The 8,800-nt window shown below is 63.2% G+C and overlaps 4 protein-coding genes and 1 pseudogene across 4 annotated transcripts, besides 5 other annotated features; all 5 read left to right on the top strand.

The window, feature by feature from the left end:
- The first annotated feature begins 487 nt into the window (after positions 1-487).
- Positions 488-770, top strand: Tco025E_02460 (hypothetical protein; annotated as a pseudogene).
- Positions 771-1,010: 240 nt separating this feature from the next.
- Positions 1,011-1,064: a microsatellite.
- A 263-nt stretch (positions 1,065-1,327) lies between these two features.
- Tco025E_02461 (uncharacterized protein) lies at positions 1,328-1,867 on the top strand (the record flags this gene model as incomplete). Its single annotated transcript, XM_029369386.1, has 1 exon — positions 1,328-1,867. The coding sequence occupies one exon, from the start codon at positions 1,328-1,330 to the stop codon at positions 1,865-1,867; it is 540 nt and encodes a 179-aa protein (XP_029230481.1).
- An 82-nt stretch (positions 1,868-1,949) lies between these two features.
- Positions 1,950-1,968: a microsatellite.
- A 157-nt stretch (positions 1,969-2,125) lies between these two features.
- Positions 2,126-2,178: a microsatellite.
- A 26-nt stretch (positions 2,179-2,204) lies between these two features.
- Positions 2,205-2,225: a microsatellite.
- Positions 2,226-2,330: 105 nt separating this feature from the next.
- Positions 2,331-5,795, top strand: Tco025E_02462 (putative mismatch repair protein MSH4; the record flags this gene model as incomplete). The annotated part of the gene is made up of 1 exon (XM_029369387.1): positions 2,331-5,795. The coding sequence occupies one exon, from the start codon at positions 2,331-2,333 to the stop codon at positions 5,793-5,795; it is 3,465 nt and encodes a 1,154-aa protein (XP_029230482.1).
- A 12-nt stretch (positions 5,796-5,807) lies between these two features.
- Positions 5,808-5,844: a microsatellite.
- Positions 5,845-6,087: 243 nt separating this feature from the next.
- Positions 6,088-7,731, top strand: Tco025E_02463 (putative aspartyl-tRNA synthetase; the record flags this gene model as incomplete). Its single annotated transcript, XM_029369388.1, has 1 exon — positions 6,088-7,731. The coding sequence occupies one exon, from the start codon at positions 6,088-6,090 to the stop codon at positions 7,729-7,731; it is 1,644 nt and encodes a 547-aa protein (XP_029230483.1).
- Positions 7,732-7,970: 239 nt separating this feature from the next.
- Positions 7,971-8,800, top strand: Tco025E_02464 (YbaK/aminoacyl-tRNA synthetase-associated domain-containing protein; the record flags this gene model as incomplete). The annotated part of the gene is made up of 1 exon (XM_029369389.1): positions 7,971-8,800. A coding segment is annotated over one exon (830 nt), but the record flags the coding sequence as incomplete, so codon positions are not given.

Genomic DNA, 8,800 nt, shown 5'->3' on the forward strand with positions numbered 1-8,800 from the left:
ACGCGCGTTCTTTTTTTTCCTTTGGTTTTATGCAACTGCGTGCGTGTGTTTGTGTGTGTTGCTGCGGATAGTCCCTCCCCCTTTTTTTTTCCTTCCCCCCCCCCCTCCCTGCGCTCACTCTCTTCGTTTCCCTTCAGAAGAGTTCAGTGAATGAAATGCGCCTGGCGCCGAACTACGGGGGAAATCTACCGGAGCAGTAGGAAGCTGTGAAAAGGACTGTGGTGTTTGGATCGGGTCCGGGCCCATGCAGCCACCGTAGAAGTGTGTATTCCTTTCGTCCGAGAGAGAGTGAGCGAGGCGTGTGAGGAAGTTGCCGCTGTCGTTTCTGTTGCATCTCTCTGCGTATTTATGACGCCTGTATATTCACCGTTGTTGTTTTTCTTTTCTTCTTTTTTTATTTGCGTCTCTCCTTTGGCGGGCGGGCGTCCCACGCGTCAACTCTCCCCCCCCCGCCCGTCCGCACACGGCCGGAAGGGGAGGCGGGGGGAATGTGGCGGGAGAGGTGGCGCACCTGCACAAATGCCGTGGGTGTACTCTGGACGGTTGGCGGCCGCCTGCGCGCCGTATACAACGGCTCGAAGAACGAGGAGGAGCGGCGCAGAGATCAGCACGCGACGTTGGTTCGCCTCACGGCGTTCGCCTTCGCGTTTGTGGTCTTTCTGACGGTCGACAGGTACGGCGATCCGGCCGAGGCGGCGGCCGGCGTGACACGCGGCGTACGACGTTTGCTGCGAGGAAGTTGAGGTGCATCAGCGACCGCGATGGGCGGATGGGCGCCGGCACCTTTTGCTGCTTGGGGTCTGAGGCGGTGTAGCCGAGGGTGGAGAAGAAGGCCTCTCTCTCTGAATACGCTCCAGCCGGCGTGGCGGCTTGATTCGCTTGGAGTTGCGTTGCTGTTGTCGTTGTTGCTGCCGCCGCCGGGACAGTGAAGCAAAGGAGGAAGAGGCGTGCGCTTGTTTTTGTTTTTGTTGGCCGAGAAGGAAACGCTTCTTCTCTTCTCTCATGGCGCTTGTGTGTGTGTGTGTGTGCGTGTGTGTATGTGTTTATGTGTGTGTATGTGTGTGCGTCTTAGCTGCGGCAGTGGCGCGTTGGCCGCGGCGTCGCTGCGGCCTGCAAGTTACGTGTAGCCACGCCTTTTGTTGCCTGTTGACGGCGCGGCCTCCTCTTCCTTCTTTTCCAACGTCGTTGCACTTTTTTGTGCGCATGCGGTAAATTCACACCGCACACGTGCATCGTGGGCGCATACGTGCAGTAGTAACTGGGCGAATAGGCAACATTGCACTGCGCTGCGATCGCGGCCGTGTGGCGAGAATAGGAGGAAGAGACGATGGCCCGAGGGGAAGCTGAAGCAGGACGAGGAGGAAAGGCAGAGGGCGATGTCGCGCGGCTGCAGTATCGCATGCCGTGGATGATCTTCACGCCGACGTTTATTCTCTTTTTTCTTCTCAACTACTTGGCCTGGTTCACCACCGTCAACGAGGACGGCACCGACCTCGTCATGTCGCCCTACGTCGCCGCCGTACAGGCGGAGAGGGCGCAGAACCTGTGGGTTCAGGACTACCCGTTCGATATGCGGCTTTTCCTCGAGGACACCGTGCTGCGCGGCCTCTTCGGCGTGGGCCAACGCCTTGGCGGAATGGATGGGATCCGCGTCATTTGGTGCCTCGCGTGGCTGGCGCACTGCCTCGAGTTGGGCATTGCCTTTCGGATTTGCCTGGCGTGCAGGGCGACGCCGGCGGTGTTTGCCGCCTACTGCCTGCTCACTGTGCTTGGCGGCGTCACCCAGCTGGTGCCGCTGATCGAGGCCCGTGACAAGTACCTCTCGCTGCAGCCACCCGCGCCGGCCGCGAAGAAGAAGAGGAGCTAGAGGGGCGGGGAACGACGGCAGGAGAGTGTGAGAGGGGCCCATTCGCCGCGGCTCGCTCTGGATCACATCTAGGACGAATTAACCCCCCCCCCCCCCCCACCTTTTTTTTTATGACTCCCCCCATCCAGGCTGCATCGAGAAGCCCAGACGCCTGCGGTGGAAACGTCTGTGTCCGCTGGGCAGTGCCTGCGCCCCCTCCGCGCTGCACCTCTCTCTTGCCCTTTCCACTGACGCGGGTAGACAGAGGCCCGTGCGGACACACACAGACAGACAGACAGACAGAAGCGCACAAGAACAGAGAGACACAGACACAATATTTATCTACAGCTGCGCTGAGGTGTGTGTGTGTGTGTCTGTGCGGGGAGGCAGCGCAGACGGCGTTGCCGCGCCAGACGCAACGGACGACCCACCTGTTCACGCGGTTGCAGGGGGGTGGGGCGGGGCGCCGCCCGCCCTCTTGCAGATGTGCCAGCAGAAACCCGGTGTCCGCTACTCCGCCCCCTTTATTTCCGCCGCAGATGTCCCGCATCGTTCCCGGCTCCCTAACCTTTTGCGTGACGAGGCCTCGTTTCTTCCCGCGGCGCCGGGGGGAGGCTCCGTGCCCGCCGCGCCCTCGTCGTTCGGCCGTCTTTTTCAGCCTCTGACCCCCGCCGCGCCCCGGCAGCGCGCCGATGTTCTTGCCACCGACACCACGGCGCCGCTGCGGACGCGGACGGCGACCACGACGCTGTCGGCGGCGAAGCGCTCCGGGACGAGCCAAGGCGCCGGCGACTGCATCGCGGCCCTCATCGACAACCGCACCAACGAGGTGGGCGTGGCCCTGTGCCAGTTTCCGTCCCTGGCGGTGGTCATCACACAGTACGGGGACAGCGTGGCCTTCGCCAAGACCCTCTCCTTCGTGTTCTCCCGCAACCCCGTCGAGGTGCTTGTGCCGGAGACGGCGGTGGAGAAGAAGCTTGTGCAGACGCTGCTGCGCCACTTTCGCGACATCACCTTCACAGGCGTGCAGCGCCGCACCTTCGACGAGGCCCGCGGCGCCCACCGCCTGCTGGAGCTCATGTCAACCGACGAGGCCTGCCTGGAGGTTGGGAACACGGACCGCTACCTCTGCGTGGCGGCCGCCAACGCCCTCGTCGAGTTTCTGGAGACGACGTACAACTACACCCTCCTCCCGCACACCGTGCGAGTGCAGTACGTGGCGCTGGAAAATTACATGGAGGTCTCTCGGCTCGCCGCGCGGGCGTTGCAGCTCATCCCCTCCGGCCCGCCACTCCGCGCCCATCGCGGTGGCCCGCGGCAGGAGGAGGCTGCGGGGGCCGCAAGCAACACGCGCACGGCCCGCAAGACACTCTTCCGTGGCGCATGCGATCCGCAGCAGGGCGCCCCGATGCTGCCGCTTGTGGAGGTGCTCAACCACACAGTGACAGGTGTGGGTCGACGACTGCTGCGCTCCACAATTCTGCAACCGCTGCGGGACCCCACCAGCATTGAGCTTCGCTACGACAGCGTCGAGTGGCTGCGGCACGACGAGGAGGCGCTGACCGCGCTGCGGCGTTCCCTGCAGCTGCTTGGCAAAGAAGACCTGGAACGCGCCATATCCTGCTTTTCGCATGAGCCAAAGGTGCAGACTCTCAAGGTCATGCAACAGCGAATTGAGGCTGTTGTGACGCTGTGGCAACTGCTGCGCGCCGCCACGCAACTTGCGGCTACTCTGCGTGAACACTTGGGCATTGACAAGGGCACGGCGAGGGATCGCAGTCATGACGGCTGCCCCGGTAGCAGCACTGACGACAATGAGGGTAATGAAAGCGATACGGAGGATTCTCTTTGCGAAGAGCAGTTGGGACGCAAGAGGCGCAGATTTGATGACGCATTTCAAGGGCCTCAAAGTGGTGCGACAACGCCTCCCCGCGACACGGATGCGGGGGCGCCTGCGGTTGCTGTAAAGAGCCGTCGCTGCACGAGTACGCTCCTCTGTAAGCTTCTGGAGACTCTGACTGTCTGCCGTATGGAGGAGATCTGCAGCGCGATTGCCGTGCGCCTGGACGAAAGCATCGTGCGCGCCACCAGCGGCATGGGCGCACAGGCCGGAAATGGGGTGACTCCGCGGGCACGACGTCCCGGTCATGCCATCCTTCAAGTGCAGCACTGCTTTGCCGTGAAGCCCAACATCAGCGGCACCCTCGACATGGCTCGCTACCAGTACAGTCAAGCCATCGGCTCGATGTTTGATCTAGCAGAGGAGCTAAAACAAAGGCACGGTGTTGGGTCCCTGCGTGTCGTCTATGACGGTGTCCGCGGTTATCACTTTTCCTACGATGCTCGCCATGAGTGCAATGCGCCTGATGCCGTCTTCCTGCAGAAATACTCTGGCGGAAGTCATTACTCACTGTACAACAGCAGTTGCACGATGATGATGATGGCAGACGAAGAGGAGAGGGGGGAGACACGGGCCCTTGACAGGGACGATGACGTTCACGGCGGCGGTGGGAGCAGGCTCCACGCTGTGGCCACCGGCAGCACCTCGCCTCTGCGCGAGGAGTACGCATCCGTGCGCCAGAGCCGTCGCCGGCCGTTTTCTGCCTTCGAGGCCTCCGCGTTGGCAGGTGGGGAGCAGCAGGAGTGCCGTGGAGAGCACCAACTCACAAAGCACCAGGTGCGTGGCAGGCGGGTGACGTGCACGACCACAGAGTTGCTGGCCCTTCGCCGCAACGCGGAGGACGCGGCGGCGGAGATCCTTTGCACACAGGACGGCCTTGTGCGCCTCCTCATCGATTACCTCCGACAACGCCTGGGGAAACTGCAGGCCGTGTGTGACGCCGTCGCCATGTTAGACCTGCTGGTGACCTTTGCGACGTACTCTCGTCTTAACGGCTGTGTCCGACCGACGTTGTTGAAGTCTGAAAGGCCGTTGGGGGTCGGCGGCGGCGGCGGCACGTATTTCTTGGAGGCCCGCCACCCAGGTGGGCTGTCGACGGCGAACAGCATCCGGTGGGACGCGGGCGCCAACGTGCTGCTTGTCACAGGGCCTAATGCCGCGGGGAAGACGACCCTGCTGCGCCAGGTAGGTCAGCTGATTGCGCTTGCGCAAAGTGGGTGTCTTGTTCCGGCTAAGGCTGCCGCACTGCGTCCGTGTGACAGACTTATTGCCCACATGCTCTGCGACGACCCCGAGGACACGTCCAGCTCGGCGTTTGGAAAGGAGATGCGGGAGCTCTCGTATTTGTGCCTGCACGCCACGCGAGAGAGCGTGGTGTTGGTGGATGAACTCGGACGACGCACTTCCGTGCGAGAGGGGGCCGCGATTGCCCGGGCGACGGTGGAGTTCCTCGCTGAGACACGTTGCCGCAGCGTCTTTGTGACGCACTTTGGCGTCTTGACGTGCCTGGAAGGCCTTTCCGCGGGTGGGGTGAGAAACTACCACCTTGCGGTGGGCACTGAGAGCAGCGACAAGGAGCAGGCTGCAGCTGCAGATGCGACGAAAACGTCGGGCCGCCCGATGTGCACTCTCCGCTTCGAGTACAGACTGCTACCCGGTCCTTCGCAGGTGGATCACTATGGGCTGCGTCTTGCGGCGCGTGTTGGCTTCTTTCCCCCAGCGCTCGACCTCGCCAGGCGGCTGCTGCCTCTGATGGGCGGGGCGGGGGAGGCGGGACAGCCCAGTGACGACGTTGGCCACGGCGCGACTGCCCCGGAGGCCGAGGATGGGTCCGTCGGCAGCGGGCATGCGACGACGGTGGCGTCTGATGGGCGCAACGCCGGGAAGCCGATGGAGGATGAGGAGCACGACGGCGCGGACGACGATCCTGCCCGCCCCGCCGAGGCGAACGGGAGGCTTTCAGGTGCCACAGGCGTCTCCAGCATTGTGGTGGTGAGTGAGGAGTCAGACTTCTCGGAGGTGTTGCGGGAATTTTCCTTGACGGTATAAGTTTGGGGGCTTTTTTTGTTTTGTTGTTGTTGTTGTTGTTTTTTTTCTTTGAGGGGTGTGTGTGGGGGGTGCGGGGCGGGAACGGGTACTTTGCGTGTGCCTCGTGTGCGCAGATGCGGCGCCTGGCGTGTGTGGAGCGGGTGGACCGACCCACGCAGAGCGCCGCGGTCGCCTTTTTTGTTTTGTTTTGTTTTGTTGCTTCTCTGTCTGCCTCTGTGTGTGTTCTCCTTTCGCATCTCTCGTGTGTTTCTTTTTAGGTTCACCCGTTAGTTTTTCTGGGGGAGGGGGACGCATGCGCGTCTTTGGGGGATGCATGCGGCGCCCGCAGTGGCTGCTGCCGCCGCGCCACTGCCGCGGCTGCACCGCAGCGGCGGGCGTAGACATCGCCACGCTCCTGCGCGTGGCGTCGTCGTCGTCGTCGTCGTCGTCGTCGTCAACGCCGCCGGCGCCCGCGTCGGGCGCAGCGATGCGGATGCGGGGGCGCGTAGAGGCGGTGCGCGTGCGCGGGCGGCTGGCGTTCATCCACCTCCGCCAGCCTCCCGCGCACTCCATCCAGGTGGTGGCCTCCGGCGCGGCCCTCGCGCGGCAGGTGAGGGACCTCGCCCCCGAGTCCATCATAGACGTGACCGGCGCACTTATCCCTGCGGAGCGGCCGGTGACGTCCGTCAGCTGCTCGAACTACGAAATCCACGCCGAGCGCGTGGAGGTGGTCAGCGCGGCGGCCACCCCGCTCCCGTTTCCCATCCGCGACCGCCACACGAGGCTGGACACCCGCCTGAACCACCGCGTGGTGGACCTGCGCACCCCCCTGATGGCGTCGGTGCTCCGCGTCGTCTCCGCAGCGTGCCAGGGCTTCCGTGACCAGCTGCTTGCCCGGGACTTTGTGGAGGTGCACACACCAAAGCTGCTCGGCACCGCCTCCGAGAGTGGAAGTGCGGTGTTCATGCTTGACTACTTTGGCCAGCAGGGGTACCTGGCGCAGTCGCCGCAGCTTTACAAGCAGATGGTGCTGATGGGTGATGCAATGCGCGTGTTTGAGATCGGCCCTGTCTTTCGGGCAGAGAAGAGTCTCACGCACCGCCACCTCACAGAGTTTGTTGGGCTGGACGCCGAATTTGTCATTGAGCGGTCGTACACGGAGGTGCTGGATGTCCTGGAGTCGACGGTGTGCGGCATGATTGACTACCTTCAGGGCGACCACGCGGCGCTGGTGCGACGGGCGCGAGAGGCGCTGGCCGAAGTCGACGCCGCAGAGGTCAGTGCCGCCGCCCCGGCTCGGAGCGCAGGGAAAGAGGAGGCATCGATTGTGTGTGAGCTGTCGGCGGAGACCCTCGCGACACTTGGGGTTTCCACGCGCGACGCGGCAGAGGAGGCTCTGCTCGCAACCGACCGCTACCGCGGCCGCGTTGGCGCGGGCGCCGTTGCCACCCGGGGGCAGGGCCCGCGCCGGCCGAAAGTGCTGCGTCTCGCCTTTGACGACGCGGCGCGGCTGCTGCGCGATCACGGCGTGGTGGATCAGCCCACGGCCGACTTCACGCTTCCGCAGGAGCGGCGCCTCGGGGAGCTGGTGCGCCAGCGGTATGGGGTGGACGTGTACGTCGTCGACCAGTTCCCGGCGGCGGCGCGGCCCTTCTACACGCTGCCGCACCCGCACAGGGCAGAGTTGACGTGCGGCTTCGACATGTACCTCCGCGGCGAGGAGATCTGCAGCGGGGCGCAGCGCATTCACGACGTGGCGCTCTTGCGGCAGAACATGGAGCGATTTCAGGTGGACGTGGCGGGAGTGAAGGACTACGTGGAGGCCTTCCGCTACGGCGCCTGGCCGCACGGCGGCTTTGGGCTTGGCCTGGAGCGCATTGTGCTTTTTCTGCTTGGCGCGAAGGACATCCGCCAGATCTCCCTCTTCCCACGGGATCCAAAGCGTCTCACGCCGTAGCTGCGCCCCACATGCGCCTGTGCCCTTCCTTTCCTCCTATCGACCCTTTTGTCGACTCCTTCGTGAGGCGCAAGCAGAAGCTCAACAACAAAAAAAAAAAAAGAGCGTCATGTGTGTCTTTGTGTGTTTTCTCTCCCCATCTTTTTCCACCGGCATGAACGCCACTGCACAACCGCCTGTTGTCTTTTTTCTCGCCATCGCTGATAGGAATGGGAGTGCAGGACGAACAAGAGAAGGAAATGCCAAACGGTCTTGAGGCCCGCCTGGTCTCTGTGGCCGTGCGGTTTGAGGAAATCGAGCGGTGCATTGCGCAGCTGCGCCAAATGTCGCGTAGCGCACCGGACGCGGCAGCCGCGGGGGCGGCCTCCGCGACACGAGAAGCGACGGGTGCCCGCCATCGTGACCCCGGAGACGTGCGGGAGCTGCAGCAGTGCGCGCGGGACACGCCGGAGGTGGCTGCGCTGCGGCGGTGGTGTTTGGCGCATGGACTCTACAGCGCCCGTTTCCGCTGGGTGCCGAGCGAATATTACCAACAGCCGCTGCAGTGGCGGCGGGACGTTCTGGAGGCCCCCTCCATTCACCACCTTTGCAAGTCCATCGTGCTGGAGAACACGCACTGCCCCCACACGGACTGTGGCCGCCGCGAGAACTCTCGCTATTATATCGCCGTCTTCCCGTACACGGAGAGGTTCGATAACCGCCTCCTTACGCGCTTCGTGATGGACATGAACAAAGGCATGGGAAAAAAGAAGTTTAACTTTCGCCTGGCAGACCCTGCAAAGGCGCTGCAGCTGACGGGCTTCAGTTACGGTGCGGTGGTCCCGGTCGGCACTACCGAGGAGGTGCCTGTTATCATCAGCGACCGCATCGTGGAGCTCTCCCCCTCCGTGTTTTGGATGGGCGGGGGCCACCTGGACTGCAAGCTGGGCGTGGATGTGGCGGAGTTTATCCGGGTTGTCAATCCTCTCGTCGCCGACTTCACAACCCCGCTAACGGTGGAGGAGTTGGAGCGGTTGGTTGAACTAAAAAAAAAGGGGAAAAAGCGAAAAAAAAAGACAGAGGAAGAATT

This window comes from Trypanosoma conorhini (genome assembly GCF_003719485.1).
Source record: "Trypanosoma conorhini strain 025E chromosome Unknown Tco_14.4_contig_00096, whole genome shotgun sequence".
NCBI classification, from domain to species: domain Eukaryota; phylum Euglenozoa; class Kinetoplastea; order Trypanosomatida; family Trypanosomatidae; genus Trypanosoma; species Trypanosoma conorhini.